The sequence below is a fragment of the Muscardinus avellanarius genome (genome assembly GCF_963383645.1).
Source record: "Muscardinus avellanarius genome assembly, chromosome: 8".
Taxonomy (NCBI): Eukaryota; Metazoa; Chordata; class Mammalia; order Rodentia; family Gliridae; genus Muscardinus; species Muscardinus avellanarius.
Window position 1 is genome coordinate 62,701,729 of NC_137794.1, and position 18,230 is coordinate 62,719,958.

Consider the following 18,230-nt stretch of genomic DNA (forward strand, 5'->3'; position numbering starts at 1 on the left):
GGTACTGTTGGCCTGAGTCATTTTGCAGAATTGACTGTGTTGTACACTTCATTCCCATAAAGTCCACAGGTCATTTTGTTTGTAGTAGCCAAAGAGAGAGATTCGGGTATGTGGCATTTACTTACTTTGTCAGCTTCTTTCACCAGTAACACCTCGATTGATGGTGACTATTAGGGTAATTAACACTGACACTTGGAAGACAGCTTGTTTCCAGATGCAAGCACACTCGCCTGTTGTGGAAATGCTAGCCCCAACTTACTCTTTCCTTAGCTCGGAAAGGTGTCTCCACCCCTCGCAGTCTTTCCAGGGTGTGGGCCTGTGCTGTGTGTAGCTGTTTGTGCCCACACGTTGGCGTATATTTCAAAGTTACCCAAAAGAAACTGGCTGCTCTTGAAATAACAAGGCAAAAAAGAATGGTGGTTCTGAACCATAACATCTGAAGAGCTGGAAACAGTTGTGTTTGTATGTGTGGCGCTAAAGCCAGAAAATTTCATGCGAAGGGAGAGATTGTAAACCAAGAACAGAAAAGCAGTTTTCCTAGATTTCAGATGTCAGATTCTCAGGCTGTCTAACTCACCCACGCAGCACCTCCACAGCCATCCCTCTAATGTGCTCACATTGTCAGTGATTTCTGTTGCTGCAGGTCTTGATGCCAGAAGACAAATAGGAAAATAGCATGCATATGCTGCAACCCAAAGCAGTTTTCTCCCAGAGTTTTTGGTTGAGGTTAAACAGAAGATTCCCTATCATGCTGTCAGTTGGCAGGCAAAAAGACATCATATTTTAAGATTCACATAGTTTTAAAGCAAGCTAATCTCCTCTGGCTCAATAATAGACTAATTACATGTTTTAAATAGTATAGAGTGGAGTCCCTGTTTCAGATTAAGCCTTGTAATAGCAAGGTCCGGGGCACTAGCAGACGTTTGCTGATGTCTCCACTCGAGGATCCCTAGCATGGTGCCATCTCTTCGAGGCTGCCAGGGGCACCCAGATAGCACTGCCTTGACTCAGTCAGGAGCTGATTCTCCCTGAGCAACAGATTTGTCACCCAGGAATACTTAACAGTTTATGGCTGTAATCATGTTTGGTTGCTGCCTAAAATCACTAATCCCAGTACAGGCTAAGACGTGCCAGTAGTGCCCCTTTTGAAAAATGTCAAGAAAAAAAAGTATGTCTAAAAACATAGCTTTGGCAGGTGGGCAGATCTGTTTCCCATAAAGTTTGCTTCAGAGCGCATTGTTTGCTCACCTTTTCACTCCCTTTCATACTCCTAAGGAAACACGGGCAGAGTGTTTAATTTGGTCACAGAGATTCAGAAGTCTTTGGAGAGTGATGTTTCTTGGTCACCTGTTAGTGCTACCTCCCTACTCCGCCAGTTTGGTGGCTTCAGAGGGAAACACCGAGCGTTACAGTGAGAGCCTCAGGTTTTATTTCTAGCAGCAGCACCTACGGGACACATTGCTTCACCTCTCTGCACCTCCATCTCCTCCTACTAAGCTTGTGGTGAAAATCAAATAGATGAGATTTGCCAGGCGCAGAGCATGGTCCTGGTAGGCACCCAATACATTTAACTTCCTTCAGATTTCAGGTGAAATAGACTCTGTTGGACTTCCTTTATCTACGTGTTTGCTGGGAGGAGACGTATGTGTTGGGTGTGTTATTTGGGGTTTTGAGTGTGCCTCTGAGGACAGGGAACCAAGCTCATTACCAAGTAATGAAGGCCCCATGGCATCCTAGGTCAGGCAAGGAGTCAGCTTTTCATCCTGAGTGGATCTCCAACACCTTCTGCCACAGTCTTGCTCCATTGAGTAGTCTACACACTATCATGTTACTCTTCTAACGATCTCTTATAGAGAACCATAAACCTACATGTAAGAATATGTTACTCGTGGGTTGTATGAGTGTATAGTACTGAGGATTGAATCCAGGGCATGCAGCCACTGAATATACCCCCCAACCTTTTTTATTCTCACTAAGAGATGAAATCTCATTAAGTTCCTGAGACTGGCCTCAAACTTTTGACCTTCCATTCTCATCCTCCTACATACTCGGACAACAGGCATGAGCCACCACACTTGGCTATGTATCATTTTGTTTTAACACTACTAGACTTGTCAGTGTGAAAGTAACCTAAATGCTACTTCAGACTTAATAATAAAGCTTACTTCCGCCCTCATTCATGTTTTATCACATCTCATTTAAAGTACAATTCAGGTCTATTTGGTGGCTCATTCCTTTTTCCACTAATTTATTGATTAATGTGTTTTTAAAATATACAGTATATATCAGGTGGTTTCCACTTACAAGGTGCTAAAATTATATAAGACATGATATCTGGTTTAAAGAGCTCAATTTGCCCGGGCGTGGTGGCGCACATTGTAAGCCCTGCGCTTGGGAGGCTGAGACAGGAGGATCGCACAGGTTCGAAGCCAGCCTCAGCTACTTAGTGAGGCTCTCAGCAACTTAGACCCTGTTTCCAAATAAAATACAAAATAGGTCTGGGAGTATAGCCCAGAGGTAGAAAGCCTCTGCATTCCACCCCCAGTACCACACACACACAAAAAAAGAGCTCATTTGTGTTTGAAGAGACAGACTTCTGTCCCTCAAGTTATAAAACAAGGCAGATGGATGGATGGATGGACGGACGGACGGACGGACGGACGGATGAATAGTAGGTATTATTTGTACTCCCTGCACTTTATTCCTTCAATTGATGTAGTAATCTAAACACTGGAACCATTGCTGTGTTCCTTGGTGGTATTGCATGCATGCGTGTGTGTGTGTGTGTGCGCGCGCGCGCGCGCACACAGTAAATTTTACAAAATATTGGGGGATAGAGTTACAGACAGATGCGTGCACATAGTTCTTGGTGCCTTCCCCACCACTTCACTCCTTTTCCCTCCCCATGAATGAATGCCTTTAATATTTGAATAGGTCGTTTTGTATACATTAATAGCATTATTTCTCTACTACATTTTTTATGACTTCATCTCCCATCCCTGATCCCCCTCAGTCACTCCCCTGGAGTGTCTGCATGGAGGTTTCTTAGAAGACTGGGAATGGAACTACCATGACCCAGTGAGAGTGCTCCTGGGCACCTTCCCAGTGGGTGGTATTACTGGTAGACCTCAAGGCCAGGAAATAAAGTTTGTCTAGGTGCTATTGCTACTTACTACCTGATTGAATTCAGGTGTGGCTGTGCAGCTTTTTGGTCCTTATTTCCTTTTGCTGTAAAGTAAGGACTACTATTTACAGCACCAAAGGGTTCCATCACCTTTCCATCTTCCCCAATACCACTGTTTTTTTTTGTTTGTTTGTTCGTTTGTTAGTTTGTTTTGTTTTCTTTGTGGTGGTACTAGGAATTGAACCCAGGGGCATTCTACTTCTGAGCTACACCCCCAGCGTTTTGTTGTTCTTGTTTTTTTTTTTTTTTTTTTTTTTTTTTTCCATTTTTGACCCAGAGTCTCCCTAAATTACCACATTCTGGCCAGGAATCTGTGATCCTCCAATCTCAGCCTCCCAAGTACTGGATTATAGGCATGTGTCACCACACCCAATCCCCACATCATGTTTTACTGAGCATCCTACCCTGGTTGCTTGTTTAATGTCATGAAAGTACTTCTGAACTCTCTGCTGTATCTCTGAATTTTGGTTGTGTATTTCCATGCCTGTTTATTCTGTTTCCACACACAGTAAGTTTCAAACCAGAAAAAAAGTACTGCTTTATTTTGTAAATCTAAATGAAGATGAGGTTAATAAAACTATATCTGTTCTACTTTGCAGAGTCAGTTTTAAGAGTGTTCTCTAGCAGGGCGTGGTGGCCCACTCTTGTAATCCCCGCACTTGGGAGGCTGAGACAGGAGGATCGCACAGGTTCGAAGCCAGCCTCAGCTACTTAGTGAGGCTCTCAGCCACTTAGACCCTGTTTCCAAAACTATATATATAAAATAGGTCTGGGACCTTTCTTTTTGCTCTGTTGTTTGTATGCGTGCTGTGAGACGCCAGTGACATGGCAGCGAGTCGGCAGACTCTTCATGATCCTCTCTGGAGTTGGGGAATGGTTGGCGGAAGGGGCTGTAGTTGATTGCTTTCCATGTTAGCCAGGCTGTCTTTGAGATGTTCTTTTAGACAGCCTTATGTTGTGGGCCCCTTTGCCTGCCGTACACCAAAGATTTAAGATGCACTAGGAAAATGTTTATCGGGTTTCTGTCAACTGACTCCTAGATCTGTGACTGTGGTTAAGTAGTTGGTGCTATAATGGAAGCAGACCTGGTAGCCATGCAGTGGGGCCTGTATTTGCTTTATGGTTGGTAGTATGGATGTGTTTTAAGCTTGCAAGTCTTTGGGACTGCTGGATGGGGTGGTGGTGAGACGGCGTTGATGGGAGTCTACTCCTGAAGACCTTCAGTGTGGAGCTGGACCTCCCAGTTTCCTTTGTGACCAGTTCAAATGGCATACTACCCAGCAGCCGTGGCCACTGAATTTTTACAATCTGAAGATTTGGGAAACAGTGGAATATATATCAGTCTGAAAAAGTTTCATTACAGTAGCTTTTATGTATGCATATGTATATTTATTCTTAGGAGAAAAATCAAATAGTTGTACAGGTATTCTTATTAGGAATACTTTGAGCTTAACCAATTGCCAAATATCCTTGTCCCTTTTGTCATAATTTTTTTGGAATATATATTTGCTTTTGATTTTTAGAATCTCTCTTTCTGAGCCAGGCATAGTGGCATAGTGGTGCACGCCTGTAATCCCAGTACTTGGGAGGCTGGGACAGGAGGATCTCAGGTTCGCTTTTGCAGCCAGCCTCAGCAACTTGGCGAGACCCAGTTTCCAAATAAACAATAAAATAGAGCTGGGGGTGTAGCTCATGCAGAATGCCTCTGAGTTCAATCCCCAGCACCAAAAAAAAAAAAAAAAGTCTTACTCTAGCCATCATTTGTAGAAAGTCATTGTCATTGTTAGGATTTTGAATGACCTTTAAATTTAGCTATACTAGAATACACAGAATATTAAAGGAACATTTTACTAGTAAAAAAAAAAAATAGGTCTGGGAGTATAGCCCTGAGGTAGAAAGCCTCTGGGTTCCATCCCCAGTACCACCAAAAAAAAAAAAAAAAAGTATTCTATAATCCCTTGGCTTTTAACCCTTTGAGGTATTGATTTTATATGGCTAGCTGCTCATGATCTTAAAGGGAATTTCAGAAGCATGTGTTTGCTGAGCCCCTCATGGGATGGGGAAACGGATTGAGTAACATCACGGGAGAAGCATGGCAAAGAACAGCGCTGGCTAAAGGCAGCCACTTTGTGCCTTTAGCCAATGACTCTGTGCTCGTTGTTGCTGTGCCCTGAGTCTCTGTGCAGAAGGCTGTGGAGTGAGGAGAGGCGAGGGGAGGGGAGAGCACGACTGGGAGTGGGTGTGGGCAGAGGTTGCAAGGCTGCCAGGGTTCTGTGTGTGCCGGAAGTGCAGGTTTGGCTGTAAGGAATGGAATGTTCCCTCTTGCCCTCCAAGAGCAGAAACAGCTGTGGAAGAGCTTGAGAAGATTTTCTAAGTGAAAAAAAATTTTTTTTAAATACTATGAAAATAAAACCCACACTGGAAAACCCCAAAAGTATGCCATATTTCCATACTATTTAGGAAAACTTGCTTCCCAATTAGGATTTCTTTTTAGTTAGGGGCAGGATAAATTGTCTGCCCAGCTATTTCTTTCCCAGGAAAGGCTAGGATTGTCTGGATAGAAAATGGATTCATTATTCTGATCACCAGATGCCTATTATTTTATTTCTCCTAATGAAGGACCAGAACCTGTCACTTGCTTACTGCATGAAAACTTAAGACAAATGTTAGTTTCCAAAGAAGATCTCTGTGGGTAGAGAATTATTGTCAGCAAATTTAACGGGAAGTCTTGTTTCTAGCTGGAAATTTAATCCTTCAGCCAAGTTCCCAACAGTATTTCTTTTAAAACAACATCTTTAAAGAAAAAAGTCCCTTTATGGCTTAAGGTTCTAATAGTTTTAGACAAGAGTGAGTAAAGCTAGACTGAACTTGCCTTTACACATCAGAGTTGATTGTGCAATCCTTTTTTTTTTTTAATTGGTGCTTGGGATTGAACCCAGGGGCATTCTACCTCTGAGCTACACCCCAGCCCTTAAAAAAAATTTTTTTTTAATTTTTATTTTGAAACAGGGGTCTCACTAAGTTGCAGAGCTAGGCCTAGAACTTGTGGTCCTCCTGTCTCAGCTTCCTGAGTACTGGGATTATAGGTATGTACCACACCCAGCTCAGTCTTTCTTAATAAAGGCTTCTTTACATTTACTTCTCAATCCAAAGGCTTTTTTTTTTTTTGCCATTATGGGTGGTATTATGTATGAAATAATAACTCTTAGATCCCAGTCTGCTTTATGCTTACATACTTTCTTTATTTACTTGTAAACAACATGCTAACCCAAAGTAACTAAAACTCTTAGAAGAGGGTTGGCAGCTAAAAACAATACATTAGAAAAATTACGGGATCCATTGCTGTCCCAAGTTAAGGGTGCTTAACTTGTATCAGTCCTAGTTTTGTTAAGTCCACAGGCCCGCTTCTGTCCTGTGGAGAAGGCTGGTGGAGAAGCCTCACAGGGCAGGAAAGGACAGTGTCTACCAGGCAGTGGAAGGAAGGTCTAGGCTCCTTCCCTAGACCGGATCATTTTTTAAGAAAAAGCAGATCTGGCCCTCAGTTATCGGAAACAGTTGTTTTCACTCTCCACCTTACTTTGCACATACAATCAGCCTTAATCTCTGTTTGCCCTTATCTTCTAAATGGCAAAAACTCGGGCTTACACTTAGCAAAATGTTAGGGGAAAATTCCAGTGGTTCTTGGCCTAATTTGGGGAGCTTTAAAAAAAACGTGCCTCTACCACAGCAGTTGGAATGGAAGCTCTGGGAGTAGGGTGTGTGTTTAAAGTCTCCCCCTATGATTCTAATGGGCAGCAAAAGCAAACTACTGCTAAGGGGGTGGGGGGCTTGTCCAGAGAACCGCCTTTGCCTTCCCAAGACCTGTTGCCATAAACCAAAGGCACCTGCTGGGCCTCCTCCCAAAGCTGTTTGCATTGCTCTGCCGTGGCACACGGAGACCCCTGGTTTCTGCTGGGCTCTTCAGGAAATCATCATCTGTGCTGTAACAGGTGTATATATTAGCAGGACTGAAGCAACCTCATTCTGAATTGCCAGTGCCCACAAGTCAAGCAGTGAGACAGAGCTACTTGAAATGCCAGCCCTGTACACAAGATAGATGAGCCCTGCAGTCAGTCCTTTCCCCGAAACCCCTTGTCAGGACCAGGCGACACCTGCAGTTGCCTGGTGGGAAGTGGTGAGCCTGACTCCAGACTTGACAACCATAACTCATTTTGTTGCTCTCCAGACAGCCCAGAAAAAGGAAAAAGAAAGAGGGAGAGGATTGTTTTTTTGGGGGAAAAAAAAAGAAGAAGGAGGAGCTTTAAGAGTTAAATTACACAACTCCCTTTTTTATTTTTAAAGTAAGTAGATTTCTTGTTGCTGTTGCTGAGAAAGATAAATTGATACCACATGTTGCCTCCAGACAAAACCCTCTCTGTGTTCCAGGGGAAGCACATGCAGCTGGTGTCTGGGTTAGTGGACAGTCTCCACAAGGTAAACACGGCTTGGAAGCGGCCCGAAGAGGACAGAGGGTAGCAACAGTTAAGAGATTCCCAGTTATTCCCAACTGGCACAGCACCTTTGAAGTACTTTAAAAGTTTGCAGTTCTTTCTTGGAAGTAGCCGCCCCCTCTCACCTTTTGGCTTAAAGCACATGATGCTCCGAAAAAAGTTAACACCTGGTGTCACTGCTTCTGTGTGTGAGATCTGTTGGTTTTTGAGAGTTTCTTTGTGCTTGGCACTCTGCTGAGTAGCAACATGCAGAGCTCACTTAGTCTTCCCAAAGGTCCTAGCGATGGATGGAGAGCCTTTTAATCCTCATGTTTCCAAAGGGACAAGTGCCAGGCCAGGGTTCCAACACAGACATGACTGATAGCAAAGCCCAGCGTCTTTCTTTGTCGTCATCCTTCCCTCCTCCACTGGCCACCTTAAGACTGCGCGATGAATCATCTGCTTTGCAAATTCTTGGTGGAATGATAACTCTTTCATTTCAGGCAGCTTCTCTTTGACACCTAATTTAATGTTTGGGGTCCAACTGTTTTCCTAACCAGTTGGATATATGTGGGGAACATGGGCACCTTACCATCAACAGTAAATGTATCTTGCAATTAAAAAAAGAACTGGGTTCATCATAGCAAGAAAAATAATTACTAGATTCTGACCAGTGCAGCCACATTTATGCTATTCTCAGAGGTAGGTCAGGTAAAGGAATCTCTAGGCAGTGGCTCACACAATGAACGTAGTCAGCAGGACTGTGAAATGTGAACTCCATCATGCTGCCTCCTCCCGCACGGGCTACACATGTCTCCTTGAAGAGTTATGCCACTAATTGCAGCTGCAATCATAGGACATGGGTTTGCCAGTTCTATTATTAATTAACCTAATGGGTTTCTGCCCCATTGCAGGGCTGCTTCAGCATAAATCACTTTGTACAAGATTGACATAAAAATGAGATGGGGAGTATTCTTATCCCTGCTCTCTCTTCAGACACATTGTGATAGAACTGATGTAAAGGTTCTATAAATCCTTGGGTCCAAGCTGGCAGAAAAAAAAAAAAAAACCCTGGTGTATTTGGCCATGATGTTAAAGTTTCTTCCTAGAGATGTTTGCTTTCTTGTAATTCATCAGAATCGTGCTGTTGAAGCAGTGGATTTGAATAACTGGAGGGAGCCCCATGGTTTGTGTTGGGATAGCTTCCTGGCTCTGTTAGAAAGTAGATGTGATGACAGTGTCCTGAGCCCCGGTAGTAGGAATCCCTGTCAGTAATATGTAACTCATCACCTCAGCTTTAAGGAAAGCACATCTCCAGTTCTTTGGCAAATTAACAGTGGCCTGCCTCGTATGGTATTTCACAGTGTGTATTCAGATAGGAATTTTAAAAATCACTCTAGTCCTATCAAACCATTCCCCCATCACTTTCTACTCCCAATCTCCAAACTGGTGGAAAATCTTAGAAATCTAGACTAGGAGGATGGTATATGAATTAGTGGAAAACCACAGAGTATTTTTAGTGCTAGTTTTCTTGGGATGAGGTGCAGAAGGGACCATTTTAAATCTTACAGAAATAATCTCACCACTAATTTTTGTTATCAGAGATGATGTGGAGAAGCATTGCAGTGCTGATGTTTTACCTGGAATTTATTCATTTACCTTTTTGGTGTCACCAAAACTTAAGTTGAGAAGTCAGTAATTAGAATCCTGACTTTGAGGAAAGCAGTGCCATGCTGCCACGGAGTCTGACCTTGTCAGGGTGTGGGGCATTCAAACCAGAAATGAACAGCCAGATTTATTGGCCTTTGTGAAAACCCCACTTTCAGGTTGTGGATTTTATGGAAGGCTGGCCGGCCAGTGTGAATAGAAGGCTGCTGTGATAGGGGACTGAGTGTGGTGGTGGCCCAGTTTTTGTTTATGTTGGTTTAGTAATATAACTGGAAAAACGTGTCTGAGTGTTCTGTAGATAATACGCCTCAGGGAATGTATTCTGCCCCTTAATAAACCTCTAAAGTGTGAGAGTCAAGCAAAGATTGGACATGAAGTGAATTAATAAGCTGGGCTTTGTTTTGGAAACTGAGGGTAGATGGATCTGTTTGTGTGGTGGTCGCTGTCCCCTGCTGAAAAGGATGCTATGAGGACTGCCTTCCTTAAGAAAGGGGAGCCTGTGCTACGTGGTGAGCTCACACTTTCAGATTTGCTCTTCTAAATGACACTTTCTTTAAAAAAGAAAAAAACAACTTGAAGACATTTTGGGGAGAAGGCACCAAATTATTACCCCAACTTCTTCATAAATCGTAATACAATAATGTTACATGCTTGTAACCATCTTCTTTCTTAAATGTTAGTTTCTTTCATTTTATTTATTTGTTTGTTTGTTTGTTTGTTTGTTTTTACACTGTACTGGGAATTGAAGCCAGAGGCATTCTACCTCTGAACTACACCCTCAGCTCTATTTTTCATTCTTCATTTTAAAACAGGGTCTCACTAAGTTGCTGAGGGCCTCACTAAGTAGCTGGGGCTGGTTGAGAACCTGAGATCCTCTTGTCTCAGCTTCCCAAGTACTAGAATTACAAGCATACATCTCCACGCCCAGCTTCAGTGTTTCTCTTGAACTATTAGTACAAATAGACAAATGGTGATTCTAAATAATTTGGTGGTGGACCTATGAAGGGCTGTAGAAAAAGCGCTGGATTAGAATTGGGAAACCTGTTTCCGTTTTGGTTTGTTAAGCATTAGCTGTTATTTAGTGTATGTTAGCCTGAGCCTTCATATGTAAATTAAAGCACTGATATACTAACTTTGCAAATTTATTATTTAGGGACAATGACTATAAACACTAGAGCTCTCTAACTGATCACACTTTAATCTGGCAGCCCCTCACTTCTTCACCCTGGCTGGGTGGGCAATCATCATGGTTCTTTCCTGCCCTGTCACTCTGTGGTTCTGGCCCTCAGTGTGGTTGTTCCAACCCCTTTACCACATGTTCTTACAGAAGCTTAATATCTGCCTCCAAATTTAACCAGTTGTAGCTTGTCATTGCATAAAATTATATGTTGTTGAGATTTAGAGTTATAGTAATAGATGGATGTCAGTAATTGTATGGGGATTTTGGAGTTTTATAAAATGTTTTATTCTTTTTCTCAGTAGTTTTAGAATTGGTGAAACTAAAATACATTTTGAAAATATTGTTGCCTAAATGGTGCTCTTTGGGGGGGGGTACTGGGGATTGAGCCAAGGGGCCATTCTGCCTCTGAGCTAGAGCCTCAGCCTTATTTTATTTTTTAGTTTGAAACAGTCTTGCTAATAAGTTGCTGAGGCTGGCCTTGAACCTTAGAAACTCCTTTCTCAGCCTCCCATGTACTGGTATTACAGGCATACACCACCATGACCGGCTGCCTACATACTTTTTAAAGAGGATAGGTGGCTACTTAAGATTGTTCATTCTTGTCAGTTCTAGGTATTGGTGTGAACTCCTTCCAGAATCTAGAGCAAAGGAGGCTGGCCAGGTGGTAGTAATTACTGAGTCCACATTCTTCAACACCCAGTCTCAGACTTCCCTATTTTCTCACCCAGAAGCCCGTGCTTATGTTTTCATTTACTCCATTGAGTCGTCTGAGCCTCAGTAGTGGAACCACCTTGCGCTGACCTGCTTTCTGAACCTTGCAGAGTGCGTGTCAAGAGCATGCTTCATGTCTGTGTTGTAGAGAGTGTTTCACTTTTTAAAGAAAAGTAATTTCTGAACCATTAGTAGAGATACCATTATTCTTTTTAAAAACCGTGAGAGTGCAAGGGAAGCAAGAGACACAGTCTCCTGGGCAACGTTTGTTTCCTCAGATACTCAGCAAGCTGCCTGTTTTCCTCTCTGAAGTGCATCTTGACGGCTGTTGTAGAAATGCCGACTACGGCCTGCGATTGCTAATGTTCATTGCCCAGCCTAACGGCAGCCCCTTCTTGCATGAGAACACACATAGGAAACACCGAGTATTTTGGGTTGTTTACTTATGGTAAAATCCTCCTGACTTTCTGTATTTTAACAACATTCTGGTAGAACACATGTATTTGTATCTTCTACATAAATAAGGTTGATGATTGCCAATTTTTAAAAAATGGTAACTTTGGGATTGTTCATATTTATTATACAACATCAGGCTCCATCTTTTGTCTTTGTACAAATGAAAACTCGTTGGTCAGCAGGGTGCTATTCCAGATTTAGAGAATACCATCAACTCCTTTTTTACGGCACACGAGGCATCTTAAAGATTAGAATGAGCCGGCCCCGGGCCGTGAGTTCTTTCTACCATGGACTCCACACTGCACAAGAGTAGCCAGAACACCCCCACTTCAGAGTGTGACTGGCTTCTCAAGTGTACTATCATTTAACTTCTTTATGTCATCCCTCACAGGGAGGGCGGCTAGATATTATTATGGCCACAATGAAGAGAGCGGCCTGCAGCTGTAGTAGACAGCGTAGATGGTTTATTCAGGATCACATGTTTGGTCAGTGGCAGAGATAGGACTGAATCTGGACCATCCCTGTCAACTGGGTGTATCCACTAAGCCAGGAGGAAGGTTGATGTAAGGGTGTCTACAGTCATTAAGGTTTTGAGAGTATATGCCACACTTTTTAAAAACAGACCATTTATTTTAGAATAGTTTTAAATCTACAGAAAAGTTACAAAAAGACTACAGAATTCCCATATATCCAACATCAAATTTCCCCTATTGCTAACATCTTACAGTACAGTATTTGTGTCACAACTGATGAAACGGTATTATATGAGCTAAAGTCCTAGGTTATTCACTTTCCCTCATTTTTCCTAGGAGCCTTTTTCTGTTCCAGGATCTCATCTAGGATACCATATTGCATTTATCTGTCCTCTCTCCTTGGTTTTTTCTTGGATGTAATAGTTTAAAAGAGTGCTAAATAAGCATTTTGTCAGCCAAGCATGGTGGTGCATTGGGAGGCTGAGAAAGGAGGATCGTAATTCGTGGACAGCCTCAGCTACTTAGTGAGGCTTTCCGCAGCTCAGTGAGACCCTGTATCAAAATAAAGAAAAAATAGGGCTGGGGGTATATCTCGGAGGTAGACTTCCCCTGGGTTTCATCTCCAATACTACAAAAAATAAATAGGCATTTTGTAAATTCCCCTTTATTGAGAATTGTCTCATGTTTTTCTCATGAATAGATTGGGGTGATGTATTTTTGAAGGAAAACCACAAAAGAAGTTGCCAATTTACTACATACTATCAAGGGTACATCCTGCCAGCATGCTTGTCACTGTTGCTGCTGACCTTGGTCACCTACCTGGCTGAGCTAGTGTATGTCAGGTGTCTCCACTGGGCGATGAACTCTTCTCCCCCCTTTTATACTGTACTCTTTGAAAGGAAGCTATTATGCTCGGCACACTGCATCGAGACCAGAGTATGTATATAAATTATTTGAATTCTTACAGGGAGATTTGCCTAAATCTTTTATCAACCCAGAAAATCCTGCTCTACCATTCTTATGTCTGCCAGATGTCATATAATAAAGTATGAAATTGTAGCAGTATGGAGTCATAGGAAGGACAGGTAACAGTTCATACTATTTCTGCATTACAGAAGTGGTTAAGGAAAGGTAGATATTGCCTCTGTGCTAGTGGAGGAGGGGGGGACCATAAGAGAATAAAATAGCCATCCATGTGATTAATTACCCTTAAAGAGCCAGGGAAGTTTGTTGCAAAGTGCAGGGGAAGGAGTAGTGTGGTGATAAATTATAAGTGTGAACTGTAATAAGAGAAAATATAATTGCAGAAAGGGCAATAAAACTTAGGAATTCGGGGAAACAACATTGTTGACCTTATACATTCCTTGTATCTCTTAGATACAAAACCATCTCCCCACCTCCTGGATCTGACAGCTTCCATTTAACATACTGTTATTTTATTCCCAGTCAAGGAAGGAGGGTCATGCAGATGTTCGTCTTCTTTATTTTATTTTTTTCCTTGAAATTAAGGAGGCTTTAAAAAACAAGGAGTCTGCTTAACTACTTCTTTTTCCCATTCAGTTTGGACCATTCCAGCTCATATTCTATGCCTTTCCCCTCTCTCTCTCTGCAGAACTCCATCCGGCACAACCTGTCACTGCACAGTCGATTCATGCGTGTCCAGAACGAGGGGACCGGCAAGAGCTCTTGGTGGATCATCAACCCCGACGGGGGAAAGAGTGGGAAGGCGCCCCGGCGGCGGGCTGTCTCCATGGACAACAGCAACAAGTACACCAAGAGCCGTGGCCGTGCAGCCAAGAAGAAGGCAGCCCTGCAGACTGCCCCAGAGTCTGCAGATGACAGTCCTTCCCAGCTCTCCAAGTGGCCTGGAAGCCCCACCTCACGCAGCAGTGATGAGCTGGATGCATGGACAGACTTCCGCTCACGCACCAATTCCAATGCCAGCACAGTCAGCGGGCGCCTGTCACCCATCCTGGCAAGCACAGAATTGGATGACGTCCAGGATGATGACGCGCCGCTTTCCCCCATGCTCTACAGCAGCTCAGCCAGCCTGTCACCCTCTGTGAACAAGCCGTGCACCGTGGAGCTGCCACGGCTGACTGACATGGCAGGCACCATGAATCTGAACGATGGGCTGACTGACAACCTCATGGACGACCTGCTGGATAACATCACACTCCCGGCGTCCCAGCCGTCGCCCACTGGGGGGCTCATGCAGCGGAGCTCTAGCTTCCCCTACACCTCCAAGGGCTCTGGCCTGGGCTCCCCGACCAGCTCCTTTAACAGCACAGTGTTCGGACCCTCATCTCTGAACTCCCTGCGCCAGTCTCCCATGCAGACCATCCAAGAAAACAAGCCAGCCACCTTTTCTTCCATGTCACACTATGGCAACCAGACACTCCAAGACCTGCTCACTTCAGACTCGCTCAGCCACAGCGACGTCATGATGACCCAGTCGGACCCCTTGATGTCTCAGGCCAGCACTGCAGTGTCTGCCCAGAACTCCCGCCGCAACGTGATGCTTCGCAATGACCCGATGATGTCCTTCGCCGCCCAGCCTAACCAGGGGAGTCTGGTCAACCAGAACTTGCTCCACCACCAGCACCAAACCCAGGGCGCTCTCGGTGGCAGCCGTGCCTTGTCGAATTCTGTCAGCAACATGGGCTTGAGTGACTCCAGCAGCCTTGGGTCAGCCAAACACCAGCAGCAGTCTCCTGTCAGCCAGTCTATGCAAACCCTCTCGGACTCTCTCTCAGGCTCCTCCTTGTACTCAACTAGCGCAAACCTTCCCGTCATGGGCCATGAGAAGTTCCCCAGTGACTTGGACCTGGACATGTTCAATGGGAGCTTGGAATGTGACATGGAGTCCATTATCCGTAGTGAACTCATGGATGCTGATGGGTTGGATTTTAACTTTGATTCCCTCATCTCCACACAGAATGTTGTTGGTTTGAACGTAGGGAACTTCACTGGTGCTAAGCAGGCCTCATCTCAGAGCTGGGTGCCAGGCTGAAGGATCACTGAGGAAAGGGGAAGTGGGCAAAGCAGGTCAGTGCCCATGCCACGACGTAGCAGTAACAAGGTGGGGTGATGGGGGAGCCTGTCTTCTGTTTCCTTTAAGCTTAACATGGAGAGCCGTGGAACTGTGGTACACAGCACTATGGTTCCCAGCCAGTTCATCTCAAGGTTTTGCCTGCATACCAGATAAGACTGTATCAGGGGCCCTCTCCACGGTTTTCTGAAAGCTCAGGAATTTTACCACCAGTAAAAAGAACACACACATTCAGAGGTCTTACTCTTCTTTGTATCCTGGCGTCCTCTCTGAACTATGACAGAGCTTGCCCTACTTGATAGATGGATGGATGGATAGATAAAAATATAAGGAAAGTGGCAACGGGGAAGCTTAGGACATAGTTCAAGGTGAAAGACCCTCGCCAAAGGACTTTCTTAGAAGGACTTAGGTCCAACATTGCCTTTGTCAATCTTTGATGTTATGGTTTCTCCCCCCCCCCCAGTAAACTAATAATTTTCAGTGACTGTAATTTAACTGTAGAAGATGTATTTCTGGACCCTTTCTTATATGCTGGTATTTCCACCAGAAGCAAGACCAACTAGATGATTCTTCACCATAGTACTAGGAATCTTTATTAGCACAGGATCTAAGCGTTGTTTTTTTTTTTAAAGCAAAAGAATTGAGTTAAATACAAGTTTCAAGTTTCTCTCTGAGAGAGTGCTTACTCATGTACTTTTTCTTCTTCACAATCTGTGAATGATGTCAGACAGAGTGACGTGGGTTGCGAATAGTGACAATTCTTAAATGGTGACATTTTCATGCTGTTTCAACCAGGAAGATCAGGCAGTATGATGTGATGAGAATGGCATTTGATGAAAAATGGAGTGGAGAGTTCATTCCTACTTTCACAGTTTTCTGGCTCTATCATGGCCATGACACGTAGCCTCAGAGCCTCAGTTTCCCATTCTATAAAATGAAGCCACTGGCCCCTCTTATTTCACAGGATTATTACAAGAGTCAAATGCATAAGAGTATATGAGAGCACTTTGTAGCTAGGTGATGGCGCATGCCTGTAATTCCAGGACTTGGGAGACTGAGACAGGAGGATCGTAGGTTTGAGGACAGACTCAGCAAGTAGTGACTCTCAGCAACTTAACGAGACCCTATTTGAAAATAAAAATAAAATAGGACTGGGGGTGTAAATCGGAGGTGGAATGCCCCTGGGTTCAATCTCTGGTACCCAAAGAAAAAAGTACTTTGTAAAACTCAGTGGGTTGAAATACGTACAGTGAGATTAAGTAAACACATGGAGGGCAGATGAGCAAGCAGACAGTCCAGGGGTCACAAAGCTGGACCTAGAATCCTTATTTCTTAAATGACCTGAACTATAGTAGTTCTTCCTAATTTTCTCTAGGTGCTTTGGACTGAACCAGAGTAGCAGATAATAAAGAGACTTGCCCTGGAGCTCTTTTCCTTGAGAAGTAAGGGGAAGACTGGGGGCTTCTGCTCTGGGTTTGTACCCCAGACACTCCTGTGTTGAAGGGCTCTTCTCCATGCTTCAGAGCACGCGCGTGCGCACTCTCTCCCTCGTTCTCTCTTAATCTCAGCAAGCTGCTTATCCCCTTCTTTAAAAGATGTGAAAGAGAAAAGGAATTCAAAGCCATAAAACCCGGGCTTGTTTAACCCTCCACTATGGTGAAGGAATTACAAGAGTCTCCTATGGTGAGCTCACTGAAGCCCCTGGTTGCTGCAGAAAGGGGAATGTCAAGAGTGTTGTGAGGCTAACACGTCTCAGCGCTCCCAGGCGTGAGCAGGCCTCTAATGGAACACAGACATCTGTTCTCACATTCAATAGCCCTTGAGCTGGTAAAAGGGCTGTAATGGAAGCTAAAGAGGGTGACAATACTTCCATGCCAGCCAGTTCAGCACCATACCAGAACTTAGGCCGGGGGAGGTTTGACTTGAGAAATTGAGATATTTGGCTTTGGGAAGAATAAAGGGTTTGTCTTTAAGAATGTGATCATTGGCTTCTAAAGACACAAGAAAGTTTTGATACGGCAGTAGTCGTGAAGGGGCTACTTCTTGGTACACTGGAAAGAATGAATTCAGAAGAAAAATACCATTGATTTTTATCTGAATAGCCGACCTTTCTTGTATTTGTGTAATTATAAAAGCTTGTTCAAAAATCTTTTAAGAGAGATTTAAATGCTTAGGTTTTTGAAATTGATGAACTATGATTTTCATAATAATACACTCCTTTGGGAATAAATGGTTTATTATCATGCCCTGAGGGAAGTGAGGATCATTTAGTCACCTTTTCCCCAGATCATTTGAAGAGAGGTTGATTTGAGAAGATATTTCTTCAGTTAAAAGTGAAAAATTACCAAGTTTTCCAGAAATATAACTGCTTTGGTATGTCCACAGGGCAACCAAAGAAACATCCTACAGACAAGCACGGGCTGTGAGGGAGTGTGGCTTCTGGGTATAGGCTGCCATTTTGCCTCAGAATAAATTGCTTTTCTGGACAGCTAAGGCACTAAGGACCTGAAGATTTTTTTTTTGTTTTTCTTTTAAGCTTCACTTGTGACAACCACTTGTGGAAGACTCTCTTAAATTCAGAAAGCAGGCTTGAGGGCAGAATCTCAGACCCTAATCTCCCAAGAGCTACTCCACAATAACTTTTTTGGTTTGCCTCCCGAAACACCTCTCCAGTATTTCTCTAGACTGCTGGCTATCAAAAGGTCTGTCATGTGGCCCTGAAATAACTTCACTTTCTGGAGAACTAGAGTGAGATGCTTCTCTGGGAGGCTGGGAGTTTCACACATGAATATCATTCATTTTAGACCATGTGTCAAATCTTTGACTTATAGGCGATAGCCATGCATTTTATGAGTGGTAGCCCCTGGGGTGTGCAGGGCACTGGCTTCCCTTAGCTGTTGGTTGGCTTGGTGCACACGTGCGCGTGCGCACACACACACACACACACACACACACACACACACGTGTGCATGGGTGGTGTGAGCAGGCAGGTGGCTGCGTGCCTGAGTTTCTGGTTAGCCCTTTTGAATTTGACAGT

The 18,230-nt window shown here is 43.8% G+C and overlaps 1 protein-coding gene across 2 annotated transcripts in view; it reads left to right on the forward strand.

Annotated features, from left to right (window-relative positions):
- FOXO3 (forkhead box O3) overlaps positions 1–18,230 on the forward strand; it is a gene marked incomplete at both ends in the record, with an annotated part of 122,633 nt that overhangs the window by 94,797 nt on the left and 9,606 nt on the right. Inside the window, one exon of one of the 2 annotated variants that reach the window (XM_080700384.1) lies at positions 13,754–15,154. The exons of the other annotated variant lie outside the window; for it this stretch is intronic. Coding sequence (XP_080556510.1) covers positions 13,754–15,154 — 1,401 coding nt within the window. Of the gene's footprint in view, positions 1–13,753; positions 15,155–18,230 lie in introns of those variants that run through there. 2 annotated transcript variants of the gene reach the window in all.